Below are 22,699 nucleotides of genomic sequence, written 5' to 3' on the forward strand. Positions count from 1 at the left end.
CCACCCAGGACGGGGCACAGGAAGCAACCGCACCTCTGTTCTCCTCACTGAGCACTAGTTCAAAGCTGCTCAGGAATGAAGCCGATGCTCTGAGGGATACAGGCTGAGCTCCCACCCTGACCACCAACAGATCTGGGGGGGCATGATTTCATTAGGTTCAAGGGTTCAATTTTCAGATTATCCCATAAGATTCAGTGCAAAGAACTGCTCTACTCAAAGGCAGCAGCGGAGAAGTCCCTGAGTCCTGAGGGACAGGCAGCTCCTATGCAGTGACCATCCTGCAAATGCCCAACAGGACAAACCCCAGGACCCCATTTCCTCTTAATGACCTTCCCCTGCTTTTTTCCTTAGCTCCTCTGGGCCCCCCACTAACAGCATGTCGGGGTTCAGGGCTGACTGTATGGAGCCCAGCTCTGAGTGCCCTGGGCAGTGGGAAGGACAAAGGGGACGTGCAGTAAACCTGACAAGCTTGGGGGCACATGGCAGCCTGACAAGCTCACTGACCAAAAGTGACCCCATGGGATGGTCTGACCACCAGATCCTAACTGGGCAGGTCACGGCAGGCAGTCCCACCCCAGGCCCACAGCTCCTCAGCAAAGGTCGGATTCTGCCTTATGTGAGCTCCGTCCACTGTTGTCATGTAGCTCGGAAAACACACAATCAGTGGGCTTCAGGCATCATCCTTCCGTCTCCTCCTTTAATTCTAATGCATAAAATAAGCTGCAAAACTGCCATTCTCCAGAGCATTTGAGATTTTGCTTTCCAGCAACTGTTTGGCTCAAAGTCAAAAATTACCTACAGGTTTGTATATTTCTTACATGGACAGAAGCAATGAGGGACCTCCCTGGCCTGCAGCGTGACCTGGGAGGGATCCGGCGTACAGCGCTGGTGCTAATGGGGCCCTCAGGGAGGCCCCACAGCCCAGCCCAGCGACTTACAGCACAAAGAGGTCCTCTTCACATGGGCCGTAGTCCCCCTCCACCTCCTGGGAGTACAGCAGCGTCTGCCTGTTGTAGGGAAGCACCATGAGACTCTGCAGGGCTGCAAGGTCTCTGTCATATCGGCAAGGTCATCGTGAGGGCGTCCACACAGACCACTTCCACCCAGGAACGAGGAGGACCCAGAGCAGGTCCCCCATCCAAAGGCAGGGAGAGAAGGGGCCGGACAGGAATAAATAGGACTGGGAGTCAAACCCTGGGTCCAGGGCCGGGTCTGGCCCTGTGTCACCTCAAGCAAGTGGCAATCCTTCCCATTTGCCCATCAGGTGGGATGCTAATGAGGCAACTGGTTATGCAGGACAGTGAACTGCGGAGCATTATGAAGCAGCTTGGTACTGTGGTGCACACGCCAAATGCTCCAGGCCTGGCCTCTGCTCTGCAGATTCAAGTCCATCAGAAAGCAGCCCCCCATGCAATCTGCTATGCGATCAGGAGGCTGTGCTGGGCCCCGCTTCATCACCGCCCATCGCCCAAGCCTGCCATATGCTCTGAGGGGAGGGGTGGGCTGGATGGGATGGCAGAGACCCAGTCCAGGAGTCCCACCTGGGGACATCTCCCTGAGGGCACTGCCGGGGCTGCCTGGGCTCTACCTCTGCTCGTTGAGCCGCCGGTACTTCTCCCGGTCGGCGCTGTTGATCTTCAGCAGGGGCTGCAGGTGGTCGTGGTGTGTCTTCACATTCTGGTTGTCCACGTAGACATCGTACAGCTCCCGCTTCTCCTCGAAAATCTTCTCCGTGGTGCCTGTGAGACCCGAGGGCAGGAGCTGGACCCGGAGGCCGTCACCGAGGGCACCAGCCCACCCACCGGGGAACAGGAGCTCAGGAGCCTGAGTCCCTGAGAAGGGCCCCTGGGGAGCCGGGAGGCTGTGGAAAGTACTCGGGGCAGGGGCATGTGGGCAGAAGGGGGGAGGGCCCCGTACTCACAGGCCACATAGGACACCTCTACCTCCAGGCTCTCGATGTCAGCCACGTTCACATAGAAGAAAGGCTTGGACTCGGGAATGGTGCCCCCGAGGCCGGGCAGGGAGACGTTGGCCAGGCAGCAGCAGCAGTATACTGTGGGGACGGAGACGGTGAGGGGAGAGTCTGTCCCTCCCAGCCCCTCTGCCTGCGAAGCCGCCAGCCCTCTCTGAGCCCTTAGCCTCCAAGGATGCTATGGAAGGCTTTGCTCTATGCTGCCCAGGCGCCTGAGTAGCGGGTGGTCCTGATTCCAAGGAGGTGATGGGAGCCTGTTAGGTACCGCAGCAGAACTGAGGTCCTCAAGGCCACGCCAGTGATGGCCTATGAGACCAGTGGGCAGGTCTCAGTCTTCCCCGCGCTAGGGCTTGCGTAGGACGGGGCACTGCTGACCTGACCTCCTCAACATTCCCGCCTACTATGACCTCCACCTTCTGGCCACTTCCTCCTGACAGTCCCACCTCAGTCTCTTCTGTCTTCCTCCTTATGGTTCACCTCTTGAGCTTCTCTTCTCTCCCTCTCCCCATGGATGCTGTCCATCATATGGTGATCAGCCCAACATTCCCCCAGGGTCCTGACCCAACTACACCAGTGCCTGGTGGACATCTGGAGAAGGCCTCACAGCACACACTCACCATGTCCAAAGTTCACTCTCATACCACCTGCTCCTCCTCAGTCCCCATCTGGTAGCCCCAACATCCTGGTCATCCTAGACCCGTGGTTGGCAAACTGCAGCTCGTGAGCCACATGCAGCTCTTTGGCCCCTTGAGTGTGGCTCTTCCTAAGCCTTAGGAGTACCCTAATTAAGTTAATAACAATGTACCTACCTATATAGTTTAAATTTAAAAAATTTGGCTTTCAAAAGAAATTTCAATCATTGTACTGTTGATATTTGGCTCTGTTGACTAATGAGTTTACCAACCACTGCCCTAGACTCTTCCTCCATTACAACCGCACACACATCAGAACCTTACAACCCAGCCACACACCAAGTGCTGTCAAGCTTATCTCTTAACTACAATCCATCTTCTCTGCTCTAATCCAGACCCTTATCTGTCACGGGACCACTGGTACATCACCCAGTGCATTTTCTGCATTGCCATAAATCCACGTTCTAAATCCAGATCCAGCCAGGTCACTCCAGGCTTAAAACTCTGGCCCCCTCCCTTGATGTGGCCCAGAACCTTCTGAACTTGGTCAACAATGGAAGGACTCAAGCATTTGCCCTGGGGAACTCGAGAAGAGCCTCTGACATTGGCTTCTAGTTACCTCGATAGCACACGACACCCACAGGAGGGGGAGAAAATATCAGAATGCGCTTTCTAAGTAAGGCAAATTTCCAAAGAATGAGGATCTGTTCTCCAAAGAACTTAATAAACTGAGACATGCAGCCAGCTGGGTGTGTGATCTGAAAAAACAAAAAGGGAGGAATAGCTTGTTAGAAATGTCATTTTAAAAATATTCAAACAATAAAAACAACCACAATAATTCAAACACTTGGAAGCTGAATAGCATACTATTAAACAATGAGTGGGTTACCAAAGAGATCAAAGAAGAAATAAAAAAAACATCCTGGAAACAAATGACAATGAAAACACACAATCCAAAATCTTTGGGACACAGTGAAAGCAGTGTTGAGAGGGAGGTTCATAGCATTACAGGCCTACCTCAAAAAACAAGAAATACTGGTAATAAACCATCTAACTCTGCAACTTGAAGAATTAGAAAAGAGCGACAAGAAAATCCCAGAGTGAGCAGAAGGAAATAATAAAGATCAGAGCAGAAATAAATGACATAGAGACCAAAAAAAATACAAAAGATCAATAAAACCAAAAGCTGGTTCTTTGAAAGGATGAACAAGATTGATGAACCTCTAGCCAGGCTCACCAAGAAGCAAAGAGAGAGGACCCAAATAAACAAAATCAGAAATGAAAGAGGCGAAATAACAACAGACTCCACAGAAACACAAAGAATCGTAAAAAAGTACTATGAGCAACTCTATTCCAACAAACTGGTCAATCTAGAAGAAATGGACATATTCCTACAAAAAATATTCAATACAGGCAGGTGTGAACCCCTCTAAAATAAACCCTGAAGTATAACCAAACAGATGCAGGTTACTTCCACATAAAGTGATAGTTTCCTCTTTCAAAGTCCCACCTTTAAATTAGATGCCTATCACTCAACAGCTCCCCTGACACACTGGAGTTTGAGTTCAAGGGTCACTAACTACTTTACTCAGGAGAGATAGGTGCTGGGGAAACAGGACTGAACAAAACTTCTTAAGAGTCAAAAATAGAAGTATCTGATGTGACCGTACACCCCAGCAAGAACATTTGACTCACAAACATTACTGGACACTGCAAGGTATAAAATGATGAGCAAAGGGTCCCAAAATAGGTCCCCAAATGTATGGAGACCCAGCTGTTGTGCAGAATGAGATCTCTGCGAAGGCTGCTGGCTGCCTCTGAGCCCTCAGCCTCCAAGGATGCTATTGAGGGCTTTGCTCTGTGCTGTCCAGGTACCTGAGTAACCAGGTGGTCCTGCATTCTGAGGTCACCAGGAGGAAGACCCACAGGGCCTGCTGGCGGAACAGTCCACTGCACTTCAACTGCAACCATCCCTCCTTTCATGGTAAACACAGGAGCCTGTCACTCGGTCAGTAAGGTATGGAGGCCCTCAGTCCAAAACCCTCAAGGAACTCAATGCTCCCAACAATGACGTGAGCTCAGAAGTGGGTACACTTCCCCAGTCGAGCCTTCAGATGAGACTCAAACCTTGACTGACACCTTAACTGTGGTCTCACAAGAGATCATGAAGCAGAGTACCCAGCTAAGCCGTACCTGATTCCTGACCCACAGAAACTGTGAGATGATAAATATGCACTGGTTGAAACCATTAATTTGGGAGCCACTGTTGGCCATGCCTTCCCTCAGTTTGGAGTCAGCATCCCTCACTTTCTGCCTATCCAAACACTTCAGGGATCACCTCCTCTTCCAAAAAGCCTTCCCTGATTTCTCCCTTAAACTCATGACATAATTTCTCTATCAGGAAGGAAGCTCAAGGTTTCTGAAGTATCTTGTGACCACCTACAAGGTCACAAGTTCATAGTCATCTTTTACCCTCCCAACACCTAACACTTGGCCAGGTGTTTTGTTAACTGTAAACAAATATATCCTAGTACAAAGGCAAAGTACTTCAGAAAAAATACACAATAAAGCAATATGCAAAAAAATCTAATAAAAAAATGTGATACCCACTGTAACTCTTCATCATTAGCTCAAATGTCTGACTTTAAAATGTCTGAATCAATAGACTCAAAACCACCTCTTTCCTCCAGAATCCACCCAGACTGGCCTATCAATATGATTTTGCACAAAGATTATGAAGGGTCTAGAAAGCACAGTGTTTAAGGTAACTTGCTTTACGTTTTAAAAGAACCCAAATGCTAGTTAGCAATCCTACTCTATCAAAAGTGGACGTTGGGCACGAGCCCAAGACATAAATTCCTTATTAATTAAAAACACAAGTAAGCACTACTGTATGCAGACACAAGCCCAAAATGTGTGAGAGTACAGCAGACCTCACCTTCATCTCTGGGTACATGTACCGGTGGATGGAAGGCAGCCAGTAGACGGGGGGCAGGCTGCCGCCCCTCCCAGGACCAGCATGGAGCACCCCTTTCTTGTCCTCGTAGAAGGCAGCCAGATGGGAGTAATGTCCTGGCATCTCCAGTTGGTGTCTGCAGACAGGCACATGCAGGGTGAGATCGAGACCTGGTGGCTGCCTCAGCTCTGTCCCTCACCCCCCACCCCCACGTCCCCGCCCCAAGGGCTGCAATACTTAGGGGCAAAGGCCCTGATAATCTGAAAAGACCCCTTTTCTGAGGTTGCCCAGGACGCCCCCTTGGGAATTACAGGAGATCCTTAGGAAAAGCTCCAACATGGGATCTGATACTCCCTGACAGGTGGGGGACGCATTCCCCTGCTCACGGGGAACAGGCAGAATTCTCAGACTGTGACAAATGTCTATCGTTCCTGGGCGAGGTGTGCTGACCACTGTGTGGGGCTTCCCAGAGCCTGGCTGTGGGCCTGAGAAGGGGGCCTGGGAAGACCACGATCCCTGCTCTGAGCTACTCTTTGTTGAGAAATCATGCTTGCGTCTTTGTTGTTGTGAGAGAATAAGAGGAAGCAGTGTCTCAAACAAGAGGAAACAATTATCGGATGTCACTAAGGGCTCAGAATTTCCGTACCAAGTAATGAATAAAAAGCTCAGAATCTCTTCCTCCCCTCCCGCCTTCCCCACTTGGGATGGCAGAGCCCGGTGGTGGGCAGCCCTGCCAACTGACCCCAAATCAAGAAAGCTGCCTGGAGGCTCTGGACCACTTGGACAATGGGGATTCTGCCTTCACGGTGAATGCGGGAGTGCAGGGAGTACTATTTGGCACTATGTTTAACACTAGATTGCCCAAGGAAGTCATTTTGACTGCTTTTTAATTTCAATCAGAAAAACAATTATGTATATAAGGACACAATGTCTTAGAATTTTGTGACTTTTTGTACAACATATAAATGCGTTTATTAATAATTGTAGTTACCTCCCCCTCCTTCATTTCTGGTATATATATATGTGTTATACCTATATTGCCCAAAAGCAGTCATTTTGACTGCTTGGGAAATTATGACTCTTATTATTGAATTGAGTAAATTTCTTATATGACCAGTTTGGCTCTGTATTGAAATAACAGTTTTCATTTTTTTCGATTACCATCACATGATAACATACAAGTACATGATAAATTGTCGATACTTGATAAGTTGCAGCTGCTCAATAAGCTAAACTAGTACTTGTTATTCGAATCTTTATGCAGTGATACTTGTTCTAATAAGTTGTTTATTTTATTTCTTTTGCGCCCTAAATTCATGAAAGAAATGTCGAATAGAAGTGTGTTATTGGAAAAGCTAAGGAACATAAGTGAAGAGTGCTCCGATATTATTCTTTCACAATGCAGTCATTTTGACTGCTTTTGGGCAATATAGGTATATACTAAATTTCAGTCTTTCTAGTGTTAATGGGGGTGTTAAGAGTTGAACTGTGCCCCCACCAAAAAATATGTTGGAGTTCTAACCCCCAGCACCTCAGAATGTGACCTTATTTGGAAACTAGTGACCTGGTGCACGGATTCATGCACATTGAAAAGAAATTAATTAGAAGGTGGCTGGTGGGGCAGGATTGGGCGAGAGGGGCTGAACACTCCCTGGAGCCAACATCCCACAGTCCCTCCCCAGTGTCTTTGGAGTGAGCAGGGTCCCCCCGGCAGGTGGGGTCCCTTGGCCTGGCCTGCGGGGATAAGGCCAAAACCGGCTCTCTGACATCCCCCGAGGGGTCCCAGAGTGCGAGAGGGCACTCTGCAAAGTTGCTATCATACAGAGGGTGGAACACAAATGCAAGTGCAGTAAACCAAATTCCCGGCCAACAGTGCCCCAGCAACAACATAACCCATGGCCAAAGGTGGAATTGCATGGCCCCGCGAGGAATCAGGCTCCCTCCTCTCTGGTTTTGGGGTGTGTCACCCGAGAACCGCCTCTGCCAAGTCACCGCAGCTTGGCGGCTCCTGCGTTCAGCATCTGCCTCCTGGTGGTCAGTGCACATCATAGCTACCAGTTAGACGGACACTTAGCTTATTAGCCTTTTATATATATAAATAGGGTCTGCACAGATAATTAAGGTGATTCTTAACCCAATGTGACTGGGTTCCTTATAAAAAGGGGAGATTTGGACACAGCCACACACGCGCAGCAAGGATGCCATGAGAAGATGAAGGCAGAGAGCAGGAGTGATCACCTACAAGCCGTGAAGGCAAGGCCGCCAGCAAACCCCACTCGGAGAGGCAAAGACACATCACCCCTCCCAGCCTCGCAGGAGCCAGCCCTACTAGCACCCTGATTGTATTCTTTGGCGTCGGACTGTGAGAAACACATTTCTGTTCTAAGTCACCCAGTTTTTGGTACTTTGTTAAGGTAACCCTAGGACACTGACATAGTGGGAATAAAATAGGCACCTACACCTTTTTAGCCCATTTGTGCTTTCTCGGCACCCTACAATTTCCTCCCACTGCAACAAAAAGAATCCAAATCTAGCTTTATTGCGCAAGGGGAGGCTCCTGTAATTACGGCTGGCACATCGAAGACTTACACAGGCCACCTCCCCAAACTGTCACTGTTGCTGACCGCAAACGCTGACACAGACCACTGGACCCAAGACTTTCATCGTCCAACCAGGTCCACTCCAGAGTGACCAGCGGCCCCAGCCTGAGGCCACGGCTGCCACTTCACCTTGAGGTCCCGGGCAAGTCCCTACACTTTCCCAAATCCACTTTCTCTTTCCTTAAAATGCAGATGGTGCATTTCAGTACACACCGGCACCACCTCGAGAGGGATTACTTTGAGATGTAGATGAAATGAAGTAGAAAAGGTGCCTCACACCATTTGTGACACGTCAGTCACGCACACATCAGTCCCAGTGATCCTGCAGCGGCTAGCCAGGCACACAGGGAGGGCTCAGAAACCAGGGGGATGGGGAAGGTTCTGGGCAAGCCCAGGAGGAGACCTTCAGGCAAATTTACATTTTAAAAAGAAAAAAAACATCAGCTCCATTCAATGAATGATTACTAAAATAAATGTCTCCTGAGTGACAGCTCTCTAACTCGGGGGTTCCTATACGGTCTGTTTTAAGCTCTGCCCAGGGTACTTATAATCACTGCTTTCACTCTTACAAAAACGTTCGTGTGGATGGGAAATCCGCAGTGACTCACTCAGTTGTGTTTGTCTATCTGAGCAGATGGCAGATTTCAGACACTCTTCAGGGCTGTGTGTCAAACTGAGGCAAGTTTGATAAATACAAAATAACCCAAAGACAAGATTACGTTCAAGGGTGTTTTCATTAGGACCTAATTTCCCTAAAGAGAGGAGTGAGATTCATTTACTGTTTTTTTAGAACTGTATTTTCCATGTTAAAGGGGGTAATTTATGTAATGCTTTATTGTTTTCTTGGTTCATTAGTGATCTGCTGCTCCACTGACTGTTCTGTTTGGCTGCATTAAATGCTATGCTTGAACCAAGACTCTAAAGAAAAGCTGAGTCAGGGTCGCTTAGACAAAAAGCTGGCTTCAGGGTCCTGTCCTCTGACCGCCTCAGACACTCCCAGCTGATGGAGCGGAGTGGGCAGGAATATGAAACGTAGAATATGAACATCGACATCAACACAAATTGGCAGTTCCTGCGTAATTGGTAAACAACTGTGGTAGGAAAGCCTCAAAATTTAAACACTATAGATTTTGTAATAAACAAGATTGATCATCAAACCATAATACCAAGATAAACTGAAAGGTGCTGCAATAAAGTTCAGTGCTAGAAGGTAAAGGGGGCAGCAAAGATGCAGGAGACCTCCTGGTGATCTGACCTAGGAGGATGCACAGATTAAGAAACTACCACCATGCATCTATGCAGATGTCCAAGAGGCGTGACACGGTAAAAGCTGACGAGTAATTGACACAATACTAGTACATGCTACTGATATGAAGCTCAGGCTTCTGGGCCAGATCAAGGATCCCGGCAGGACCAGAGACACTGGCGGTCTGAAATGCACAGCCCCTTCACGGATACGGACGTTTATGAGACCATGCAGACTCCCACTGCGGCTCTCCCTGCCTTCCCCCACCACATCCAGCAACAAGGCACCCGGCGTAAGAACGAGAGATGCCGCTGGGCAACGACTACACCATCACTCAGGTGTATATATATCTTCTGGCTTTGCAAGTGCAGGAAAACACGCATTTCCATGGACTGCTGGTGCAGGTCCAAATGGTACCATCTTCTGCAGGGTCACTTGCAATGTCTATTAAATTGTACACTGTATACACCCTTGACCCGAGGGCTCCATTTCCAGGAATGTGGCCTAAAGAGCTCCATATATGGATGTGAACAATCATTTACTTACAGGGATGCTCATATTATAGTGGTGAAAAAATAAGAAACAATCTAGAAGCCCCCAAATGGTGAAACAGTTACATAAATTGTGATCCTCTATATGCTGAAATGCAATGAAACCACCAAAATGACGGTGAGGACTTTAGTATAACCTAATATACTAAAAGGTTAGAAAATTTAGATAGTGAATGACTTGTTTTTTGTGGTTTTTTTTTAAGTAACATATATGTGCTTATTTATAAAAGGGCAAAAGACTAGAAGGATATAAATGTTAACAGTAGATATGTCCAGCTGGTGGTATCATGTTCTTTTTTTCTCGGAATTTTGTGTCTATTTTTCAAAGATTTCTATGTTAAGTATATGCTAATTTTATATTTAGTCTTTTTAAATATTTTACTATGGAAAGTTTGAATTATACGCAGAAAGTAGAAAGAAGAAAATAATAAACCCTCTATCCGTCACTTAGCTTCAGCTATGATCAATGTTTTATCAATATGGTTACATCTATATCCTGTGCCCCTCCACTCTTTTTCCTGAAATATTTTAAATATTTTATAATATTTTACCCATAAATACTTTGGTGGGTATCTCTAATGGACAAAATCTAATTAAAAAATAGCATGATCACCATGCCATTATCTCACCTATGTTAATAATGGTACCTTACTAAAACTAATATCCAGTCCACATTCAAATTATACCAGCTGTCCCCCAAAATGTCATTTGAGTTGGCTGTATGAATCAAGATCTAAGCAAGGTCCCAAAATGTAGTGATGTGTCTTAACTCTTTCACTTTACTACACTCCCTCTTCCTTTTCTCATTGTTTTATTATAAAGCAGCTCTCCAGCATCTTGGAGTTGTAGATGAACCACTAATAAGTTTGGGATATCATAAATAAGAACGAATATAAAACAGAGATTAGGTGTTTTCAGAAATCAAGTCTGGTTAGTTTATATAAACATCATGACTGCAGTCTAGTATCACCCCTGCCTAGACCCGGGCCTCCCTCACGATGCTTCTTTCTTTTCCTCATAGTGTCTCTTTCAAGTCTCTTCTCTCGTGTTACCTCAAGCCCTCTTCAATCACCTTTCTAGCTATAACTCAAAATCTAAAAGCCAGAAAAAACAGATTAATGAATTCACCGAAGGAAAGAATCTGCATGACAAAAAATATTAGACAATAAATGACAACGTGGAAAACTATTTTCAGTTTATGTCACAAAGAACAAATCTCCCATTGTACAGAGAACTCCTATAAAATCATTTTTAAAAGGCCAACAACCCAAAACAAATGTATGGAAACAGCTCACAGAAAAAACAAATGATTCAAACTCAACCTCACTTATAAAAATGTAGCCCAGTTGGTGTGGCTCAGTGGTTGAGCATCGATCTATGAACTAGGAGGTCACAGTTTGATTCCTGATTCCCAATTCCCAGTTGGGGCACATGCCCAGGTTGCAGGCTCGAAGCCCATCAATGATTCTCTCTCATCATTGAAGTTTATATCTATCTCCCTCTCCCTTCCTCTCTGAAATCAATAAAAATATATTTTTAAAAAAATGCAAATTAAAACTACTCATGTACCTATCAGAATGCCAAAAATTCAAAGTTTTTATCTTTGTGTGGGCAATGTAGTGAGGAAACAGCACCCCCTTGAATTACTGCTGGGCATGCAAAATGGTACAATCTCTATGGAAAGCAATTGCAACAATCTCTCTTAACATTACAAATACATACCCTTTGAACCACTAGTTTTATTTCTGGGAATTGAATGTACACATATTCTGCTGACTTATGAAATGATACTTGTTCATGGTGTTCAGTGCAGTGTTATTTGAAATGGCAAAAGACTGGAAAGAACCAAGTGCCTATCAATACAAAACTTGACAAAGAAAACCTGGTTCTTCTATACAGGGCACCTTTACAACCATAAGAAACAAAAACCATCGTTGAAGATATGGAATATGAGGAGAGCTCCCAAATATAGTGTTTAATGAAAGAGGCAAGGCACAAAACATGTAGAACATGTTACTTTTATATGAAGAGGGGGAAGTGAGAATCTACATTTGTATTTGTATAGACACATACACAAGGTCTAGAAAAATACATGAGAAACTGACAGTGATTACTGGGACAGTTGGATGGATGTGGGAACTGGGTAACAACTTAATTGTTTGCTAGTGGTAGAGACTGCCATTCTCTTCTTCCCTTGGTAATAGGACCTTCCAAGTTTTAGCTGCTCACATGGCCACCAAGTTTAAGACCACATTTCCTAGACTTTCTGGCTGTAAAGTGTGGCTAGTAATTGAGATGTGGCCAATGAAATTTGAGCAGAAGCAATGTGTTCCTGGGACACACGACATGCTAATGATCAGCAGGCTTCTACCATGCGGATGAAGACAATGCTCTAGAAGATGGCAGAAGACAAAACAGAAAGACCTAGATCCCAGGATGACCCAGTAGAACACAGCCACCTACCATCCAGAAGGGCTTCTCCCTCTCTGGGACAATCATGAAAAAAAAAAAAAAGAGCGGTATTTCTATCTTGTTTGATTCGCTGTATATTGGATCTCACAACTGAGAGCTAAGAACTGAGGGGATTATAATTATAGAACTTTATGTAATAGATATTGCAAACTATAAAACTTGAGATGGAAGCAGGGGAGAAGAGCTGGGAAAAAGTAGAAGATAATGGACTCTGTCAACAGTTGAAATGCAATTTAAAAACCAATGACACCTATACAAAGATTTCTGCACTTTACTGTACATGTTATTCCTCAATAAAAATAAGGATGATACTGTATCTTCATGTTTTTCATCTTTTTTCTTAACTTTGGAGGAATAGATCAAGAAATAAGATATCTTATTGTGAAAAAATATATATTCTCTTAGAGTCTGACAATTCCTTCAGTTTCATTTATTCTGTTCCTAATAGATACAACTAAAATTAAATATATTTCATGAAAACAGCCTATTTGTTAAATTAAATCCTCATAAAATACTAATACCATCTTTATAAAATTATTTCTACAGTGGGGCCTTGACTTACGAGTTTAATTCGTTCCGAGACCGAGCTCCTTAAGGAGCTCGTTAACTCAAATTACTCTATCAACTCAATGCAAAAAATCGGCCAAGAAACAGCTGGGATCTCAAAAAACTCGTTAGTCAGGACACTCATAAGTCAAGGCCCCACTGTATTTTACAATGGCATTCACTGCATATTGAGAATGGATATCTCTCTGAGTGGGAAGATTTTTAAAAATGGACATCTCTGAGTGGGAGGATTTTAAAAATTCATTTGTACTTCTATATAAATTTTTAAATAAACATGTTTCCCCCCTCCACAAAGAATAAATTTTATGTTGTTTCAAAGATAATGATCAAGAGATTGTTATATAAAAAAATCAAAATAATGATAAATTAAAAAAATACAGGAGATAAAAGTGTATGTATGTATATATATCGTATGATGCCAAGGATATATTTTTATAGTACACACACACACACACACAGAAACATCAGAAAGGAGGCAAATGTACTAAATTTTAACAGCGTTTAAGGATTAGGGATAGATTTCTCCCTCAAAATCTGAAATGAAATTGGAGTACTTACATAATGAAAAAGAATGTTAAATGACTAATAGTTTTGCTGCTTCTGCCAAAAATTTCCTTCCTATTACCCAAGTAATAATAATTACCCTAAATAAATGATTAGGCTTAAAAAAAATTAACAGTCTGTTTGCCTCCCTGGGGCAAGGAGGTTATTATCGTGGCTCCAGGAAACAAAGGTCATGCACATGGCAGCAAATTATTTAATCAGATGAACTGGATGACAGTTTTAAAATAAGGCAAAACCTACCCCAGCTTTCATTATAGTATGAAGAATTATTAGGTGGTACCTTAGCTGACACAAAAAAACCACCACCTGAGGCATGACACATGGTCGAAGATGTTCTTGGAAAGCATCTGTTGCTTTGGCACAACCTTGATCGCCAAGGGCTCGTCAAGACACCAGCGGACAGATCCCTGCTGCCTCCCGCACGCGTATCTAAGCCACGTACCGAACCTGGTTCTCCAAGAAGTGCATGTACCGGTAAAGCAGGGTGTAGGACGGAGACAGGATGCCCACGGACTTCATGCGTGCTCCGCGCTCCAGCTCGCTCTCCACCGGCATGTTGGCGAAGCAGGCCAGGCCGAAGAAGGGGCCCTTCCGGAAATAGCTAAAATGGACCAAATAAGCAGTGTGGTTCACAATCAGAGAGAGAGATTTTGTTTTGCTTTGGTTTTTTTCATTTGGGATGCAGTCCCCAAGAAAAGAAAAAACTGTGCCCACGGCTCTATGTAAGAAAGCTCAGCCTAAAAATAACACTTTTTAGGATCTCAGGGGAACCATTAGCCTAGGCTACTCAACCTCCCAAAGGAGACACCCACGCTCTAAAGAAATGATGGAGCTTGCCAAGGGGCATCCAGCTGGAGCCAGGACTGATATCTGGCAAGCCTGCTACCCAACTGCCCATGACCATGAATATGTCCCTTCTCCTCTCCGGCATAACTAAGGACTCGATGGAAGACCCAGGACAAAGATTCGCCTCCAGGCCTGTCTGGAACCAGCAATCCGTGTCATCAGCATAAACAGTGTTGACTCTGTCCTCACTTCCTGCGGCTCTGATCTAACAGAGCCTGTGACCAGCGCGGCCACATTTCCTTCCTCTTTCTCACACTGCATCAGTCATGGGTTCAGCCCAAGGGGAAGATTAAAGCTTCTTCATTACGCTCATGTCCTTTCCCTTTGCTCCTTCTCCCAAGAACCTTAATTACACAGGACGATAACCTGGCCTGACTTAAGGCTGGAATTTCAAGCTTTAGCACATAACTATCTTGAGTTAACTGAAACTAAACCAAAACTCCATGTTTTCATTAAAGCCAAACCTCAAGTGAGGGCCAATAGTTTTTTTTAGAAAAAAACTACAGTAGAAGCTCTTAACTTCTTTGGGTCACGAAACCCATTGAAACCCTAATGAAATGTAAGGACCTTCTTGCTAGAAAAATAATATAAATGCAAAACTATATTTTTTTTTCAGGGCATTTATACACGCCTCCTGAAGACCCCCTTATGCTCGGGCAAAGTACAAGGTGGAGAGAAAATGAAGAAGACTCACATTCAGAAGTACTTACATGAAATCAGACTGGATTTTATGCGACCCACTGGCCATAGACTTGAACTCAACACCTTCAAGGTCAATATCTTGAGGTAAACACCATTCCACCATGTTTCCTGTGGGGAAGGGAGAACACCGTTAAAAGAAGCAAAGTCATTCAAAGAACAAGGCTGAGTGCAGGGCTCAGCACAGCTAGCACAACAAGAAACAAACTTAGTAACTTGTTAAAACTTTAACTTACTACATTCTGTGCTGTGTAGGTACAGAAAAATACTATACAAAGTGCTCTCATAACTATACAGCTCAATGGATTTTCCCAACGTGCATACACCTGTAACCAGCGCCAAGACCAAGATGCAGAACAGATCGAACAGATCTGCATGTCAGAAGCCTCTCAAGCCCCCTCCAAGGCACCGACCCTCTCCTGACTTCCAACACCATGCATTAGATTTTAAAATCTGTATAAATGTGATCATCGCGTGTGTTCTCTTTTGCTCAGTATTTTTTTTTTTTGCAAGATTCATTCACATCGGTGTGTGGAGCAAGTACTTCCATCCTATGCATATAACACTGTTTATTTACTTAACTGTTGATATACATTTAGCTCATTTTCAATTTAATGCTATTACAAATATCACTGCTGTAGACTATCTGGTGGATACAATTGGAGGCCGAACTCCATTGCTCAGAACTCCTTTTCCTGTGTGTTTCGGGTCCACATGGGAAGGTGGAAGTGAAGCAGTAGCTGTGTTGTATTCACAACAGAAGGTGGTGCAGGAGCACCAGGCAGCTCCCAGTGTGGGGTGCAGCCAGGCCTGCTGAGGCCACCCTCCCCTGGATCCACCTTCTCGGGTCCTCTACCAGCTCTCTGACTCCCGAGCCGGGAGTGTGTTTGGTTCCATAATGCTGGGCGTTAGCTTCATCAGGACACTCACGTAGTGACGGGCTGACCCAGGTTCCCATCCATCCTCATCGATTCCACATTGTTCTCTTTCTCCCCAATGTTACCGCCTTCTTCCATAACTGCTCACTAGTACACTCTGAGCTCCATGATCACACACAAAGACGACAGCCGTACACAGTATCTAACCAGCTCCCACACTGTGCAACACCACATTCCTGAAATAAATCCCTGTATGTATCTCCCAGTGGTTCTCTCTTGGATTAACCTTTGACTGACGCAAGAAACACACATTTCTGTTGACTACATCACGAGAGGAAGTGCTGTAAAAATCCTCGCATCGCTGCAAACTAGAAAACGTCAATAGTTCCCCAAGTAGTGTTTCCCAAAGCTGAGGTTGACAGGGCTTCTGCAAAAAATAAAACAAGTTTTTAAAAAGGGATTTGAGCCAAACAAGTTATATAAAGATGGACAGGACACATTATTGCAGAACTTCTCAGAGCCTTTATATGTTACTCTGCACTGTGAATCTCTACGAAATGAATACAGTGTTTAACGTTTCCACAATTATTTGGCCAATAAGCCTATTTTTAAGGGGCATCTGAGGGACATTTTACAGACATGCTAGTAGATAAGGGGCAGCAAGTAGGCCCTTGGCATCCATTCTTCCTTTTTCCTAGGAAACAGACCCTTCTATGTTTAGCTTGGCACATGGCCTTCCAAATGATAACTACGTTTCTCAGTCCCTTCTTGCATATACGTATGGCTGTCTACATAAATTCTAGCCATCTCATTTACTCAAACAATGAGATGTAGACTGATGTGAGGGTTGTAGTTTAAAAAATGTGGCTTAATGGGCAGAATGATGCCCCTTCCTCTATCCTGCTGCTGGGAATGTAGAGGTGGGTACAAGCTATTCTGAACCATGAGGGTGACAGCGTCCGCCTACTTGTCATGGAAGGGATGATGGAGCAAGAGCCACTGTGAGTCTAGGTCCCTGGATGACCTCATGGGTCTGAGCCAGCATTCCCGCCCTGGACCAGCCACCTCCTATCTTGATCCAGCCACTCTTAATTTGGGTCTGGTATTCATGGCTGAACCCCTGTTTTATCTGATGCAGCTGACCTGTGGAAGTAAGCAACCATCCTCAGCCTGGTTCCCAACGCCTCCCTCCTCATTCCTCTTGTGCTTGGCCTTGCCTCCTCGTACAGAAACGGAAAGAATCAGATAGACTAATGACATCCTGTTCACATCTATACAGAAGCAAGCCCGTCAGGACTGGGCAGAAAGGCACGTCAGGCTGAGGAATCAGGGAACAGAGCGCAGGCTCCCAAGCAGCACTCGGAATAGTTCCTTATCCACAGGGAGAGTATTCCTGCTGACACCCTCCTGGAGTGAAGGGAGGTAGATAAAGCTACTGCGGCCCTCATCCCAGCCTATCACCTCTGTCTCAGATGTCTGTCTCCCCAGGAGTCTGAACTTTTATTTTTTATTTTTTTTTAAATATATTTTTATTGGTTTCAGAGAGGAAGGGAGAGGGAGAGAGGGAGAGGAGGAGAGGGAGAGAGGGAGAGGGGGAGAGGGGGAGAGAGAGAGAGAGAGAGAGAGCTAGAAACATCAATGATGAGAAAGAATCATTGATCGGCTGCCTCCTGCACGCCCCCATTGGGGATCGAGCCCGCAACCCGGGCATGTGCCCTTGACTGGAATCAAACCCGGGACCCTTCAGTCCACAGGCCAATGCTCTATCCACTGAGCCAAACCAGCCAGGGCAGGAGTCTGAACTTTTTAAAAAAATGTTTTTATTAATTTGAGAGAGAGAGAGGGAGAGGGAGAGAGAAACAGGATCAAACCAGCAACCTGGGTATGTGCCCTGACCAGGAATTGAACCCATGACCTTTTGGTGCATGGGATGACACTCAACCAACTGAGCCATACCAGGGCAGGAGACTGCATTTCTTAAAGGCAGGCACTTTGCTTATTTATCTTCACATCACAACAGCACAGTGATTAGTACGGGACAGGAATTAAAAGCAGAAAAACACACACACAAAACCTCAGCTTTATTGAGGACAGGCATGCTTTTTGATGAATTAATGTTAATTACTCTAGAGCAGTGGTCGGCAAACTGCGGCTCTTTGGCCCCTTGTGTGTGGCCACGAAGTTTCAATCGCACTGTACGTGTGCGCCCGCACGTGGTATTTTGTGGAAGAGCCACACTCAAGGGGTCACAGTTTGCCGACCACTGCCCTAGGGTCAATAATAGTGGTTGTATAGGTAAATGTCCTTCTTCTTAGGGGGCTTATACCCAAGTACTTAGAAGTGAAAAATCACCATTAACTTTCAAAAAGCTCAGGGGGAGAAAAGGTATATCTGTATATTATAAGTTCTGATATAATGCTAACTTTGGGTAACACAACTGATATATTAGGGAGAATTTTAGCAGAGGAAATTTCACATTTGCTTATGCTATAGACTCAAGGTAATTTCCATCAAAACCTCAGCAAGTTATTTTGTGGATATTGACAAATTAATTCTAAAGTTTATATGAAAAGGCAAAAGGTCCAAAATAGCCAACATTATGCTTAAGAAAAACAGTCAGAGGACTGATACTATCCAATTCTAAGACTTACTATAAAACCATGGTAATCAAGAAAGTGTGGTATACAAGGGAAACAAAAGGAAAAATGGAGACGGAACTACACCACACTAAAGCTTTTGCACAGCAAAGGAAACCATCAAGAAAAGACAACCCACTGAATGGGAGAAAATATTTGCCAGTGATACACCTGAGAAGGGGTTAATATCCAAAATTTACAAAGAACTCAAATCAACACCAAAAACGCCCCCCAAACAATCCAATTAAAAAATGGGCAGGGGACCTGAATAGACATTTTCCAAAGAGAACATACAGACAGCCAATAGACATGTGAAACGATGCTCAATGTCTCTAATTATCAGAGATGCAAATTAAAACCACAATAAGAGCCCCGGCCCGTGGCTCTGCTGGTTGGAGCATCGTCCCATATTCCAAAAAGGTTATGGGTTCAATTCCAGGCCATGGCACATATCTGGGTTGTGAGTTCGATCCCCAGTTGGGAGGCAACAGATGGATGTCTCTCACATGAATGCTTCTTTCCCTCCCTCCCTCTTTTCCTCCCTCTTTCTTACTCTCCCCCTTCCTCAATAAACATATCCTTGGGAGAGGATTAAAAAACACACACACAAAAAAACTACAATGAGATATCACCTCACACCTGTCAGAATGGCTATCATCAATAAATCAACAAATAACAAATGTTGGAGAGGATGTGGAGAAAAGGGGACCCTCGTGCACTGCTGGTGGGAATGTAGACTGGTGCAGCCACTATAGAAAACAGTATGGAGTTTCCTCAAAAAATTAAAAATGGAGCTGCTCTATGATCCAGTGATCCCACTTTTGGGTATTTATACAAAGAAACCCAAAACAATAATTTGAAAGAATATATGCACCCCTATGTGCATTGCAATGTTATTTACAATAACAAGATATGGAAGCAACCAGGTGCTCATCAATAGACAAGTGGATAAAAAAGTGATGCTATATTTACAATATGGAATATTACTTGGTAATAAAATCTTATCATTTGCAACAACATGGATGGAACCAGAGGGTATTATGCTAAGTGAAATAAGTCACACAGAGAAAGAAATACCATATGATTTTACTTATACTAGAGGCTTGGTGTACAGATTCGTGCACTGGTGGGGTCCCTCAGCCTGGCCTGTGCCTTCTTGAAATCTGGGACCCCTTGGGGGGTGTCAGACTGCTGGTTTTGGCCTGATCCCTGCAGGCCACAGCTGCGCTCACCAGCCGTGAGCCTGGTGTCTGGCAGAGCGGTGTTCCCTCTGTGGGAGCGCACTGACCATGAGGGGGCAGCTCCTGCATTGAGCATCTGCCCCCTGGTGGTCAGTGTGCGTCATAGTGACCAGTCAACTGGTCATTCATTCAGTCACTTAGGCTTTTATATATATAGATGTGGGATCTGAAGAAGAGAAAAAAACAAACAAACAAAACTGAAGCAGGCTCATAGATACAGAGACCAGAGTAATGGTTGCCACAGGGGAGTAGGGCTGGGGGACTGGGTGAAAAGGGTGAAGGGATTAAGCAGTACAAATAGTCACAAAATAGTCATGGGATGTAAAGTACAGCGTAAGGAACAATGATATTGTGTGGACTGTATATGTATGGTACCAGGTGGGTGCTTGGGATAACAGGGGAGCACTTTGTAGGGTATATGACTGTCTACTAAGCTGTACTCCTGCAGCTGGTACAAAACAGTATTGAATGTAAATGGTAATTTTAAAAAAATCCCAGCAGTCTTTACTCTGTACATGAAAATCTATTCTTTTTTTAATGTATTTCTCCCCTATAGCTTATTCTCTTCATTTTCTAACTTCTTATCTCATGTACCTATTTAAAATATAAATGTTCTTCAAAGTCTGCTTTTGCTTTATTCCTCAAATATTGCTATGTAATGTTTTCATATCATTCAGTTCTAGGTATTTTAAATTTGCATTAATTATTGAGCAGTGTGGTTTTACATTTTCAAAATACACGGGGAATTTTAACAATTTATCTATTTACATTAACTTATAATTTCATTGTGTGGTAGTCAAAGATAATTCCTAACAATATTTTTTAAATTTTTGATGTGTTCTCTATGACTTGTTCATATCAATTTTTATAAAATGTTCCATGTATAGTTGAGAAAAATGTGTATTTTTAAATTGTTAGATATAAAAATCTATGTATCAAAAAAAAAAAGGAATGTGGTATTGGTGAAAGATTAGGCAAACAGATCAATGGAACAGAAGAACCCAGAAGTAGGCCCACAACAATAGTTAACTGATCTTTGCCAAAGAAGCAAAGGCAATACAATGAAGAAAAGAGTCTTTTCAACGAACGGTGCTGAAAACTGGACATCTGCATGCAAAAGAATGAATGTAGACATAGAGACTTTGCACCCTTCACAAAAATTAACTCAATATGAATAGTATATCTATATGTAAGATACAAAATTATAAAACTTCTATAAAGTAATATAGGAGAAAATCTAGGAGACTTTGTGTTTAGCAATGAGGTTTTAGATATAACACCATAAGCATGATCTCTGAAGAAAAAAATTGGTAAGTTGTACTTCATTAAAATTAAAAACTTCTGATCTATGAAAGACACTGTTAGGAAAACAAAAAACATACCAAAGGCTGGGAGAAAATATTTGCAAAAACATATCTGATGAAGGCTTATATACAAAATACGCAAAGGAATCTTAAAACCCAACGTTAAGAAAACAACCCAATTTTTTAAATGGGCAAAAGATATGAACAGATATCTCACCAAAAAATGATATATGGATGGCAAATGAGCATATGTAGACATGCTCAACATCATATGTCATCAGGGAAATGCAAATTCAAACACTAAGATACTACTACATACCTATTAGAATGGCCGAAATCTGAAACACAGAGAATTCTAAATGCTGGTGAGAGTGCAACAGGCACTCTCAGTCATTGCTGGTGGGAGTACAAAATGGTACAGCCACTTGGGAAGACAGTTTTGCAGTTTCTTATAAAATTAAACATACTCTTACATATGATCCAGCAAGTGTGCCCCTTTGCATTTAACCAATGAGTGGAAAACGAATGTCTACCCAAAAGCCTGCACATGAATGTTTACAGCAGCTTTATTTATAATTGCCCCAACTGTAAGCAACCAAGATGTCTTTCAACAGGTGAATAGACTGTGGACTGTCCGTACAATAAAATACTATTCAGCAATAAAAATAAATTAGCTATCAAACCATGAAAAGACAGGAAAGCACTTTAAATGAATATTGTTAAGTAAAAGAAGCCAGTCTGAAAATAATCAAATATTATATGACTAGAGGCCTGGTACACTAAATTCATGCACTGAAGGTGGGGGGTTCCCTCAGCCCGGCCTTCGCTCTCTCACGGTCTGGGACCCCTCAGGGGATGTCCGCCTGCTGGCTTAGGCCCGCTCCCCATGAGTGGGCCTAAACCGGCAGTCAGACATCTCTCTCACAGTCCACTCCTTACTGCCTGCCTGCTCACTATTCCTTACCGCTTGGCTGGCTGCTCCTTAGCACTGCCACGGAGGTGGGAGAGGCTCCTGCCACCACCGCTGTGCTCGCCAGCCGTGAGCCCGGCTTCTGGATGAGCAGCGCTCCCACAGCACACTAACCACTAGTGCATTGAGTATCTTCCCCCTAGTAGTCAGTGAGCATCATGGCAACCAGTCATTTTGATCGTTCTGCCGTAATGGTTGCTTAGGCTTTTATTATATAGACCAGAGGCCCAGTGCACAAATTCGTGCACCTTGAAAAGACCTGTGGGCTGCAAGGCTGCGGTGGGCACAGGGGCGGGTTTCGGCCCATCTTCTGCACCCCTGCCTGGCCCCTTTTACCATGGCCCCCAGCCCTCTGTCTGCTGGCAGCCCCGCTCCCACTGCTGCTGCTCCATGCACTGATGGTGCCAGCCCACTCGCACCCGCTGACGACGCAGAGCGATTGGGGCTGGCACCAGCAGCAGGTGTGAGTGGGGCCAGTGCTGTCAGCAGGTGCGAGTGGTGGCTGCTGCCCTGATCGCCCCTCAGGAGCCTGGGGAGGTGGAGAAGCCCTCAGGGGTGATCAGGG

General features: G+C 44.5%; 1 protein-coding gene across 1 annotated transcript in view; it reads right to left on the reverse strand.

Moving 5' to 3' along the window:
- Positions 1 to 22,699, reverse strand: part of DENND11 (DENN domain containing 11) — a 44,218-nt gene that overhangs the window by 13,381 nt on the left and 8,138 nt on the right. Inside the window, exons 2-8 of the mRNA XM_059711996.1 lie at positions 15,117 to 15,216; positions 14,003 to 14,161; positions 5,543 to 5,696; positions 3,224 to 3,362; positions 1,922 to 2,053; positions 1,589 to 1,739; positions 939 to 1,007 (exon numbers count right to left, since the gene is read on the reverse strand). Of these exons, the coding sequence (XP_059567979.1) occupies positions 939 to 1,007; positions 1,589 to 1,739; positions 1,922 to 2,053; positions 3,224 to 3,362; positions 5,543 to 5,696; positions 14,003 to 14,161; positions 15,117 to 15,216 (904 nt within the window). The remainder of the gene's footprint in view (positions 1 to 938; positions 1,008 to 1,588; positions 1,740 to 1,921; positions 2,054 to 3,223; positions 3,363 to 5,542; positions 5,697 to 14,002; positions 14,162 to 15,116; positions 15,217 to 22,699) is intronic.

This window comes from Myotis daubentonii, chromosome 10, assembly GCF_963259705.1.
Source record: "Myotis daubentonii chromosome 10, mMyoDau2.1, whole genome shotgun sequence".
NCBI lineage: Eukaryota > Metazoa > Chordata > Mammalia > Chiroptera > Vespertilionidae > Myotis > Myotis daubentonii.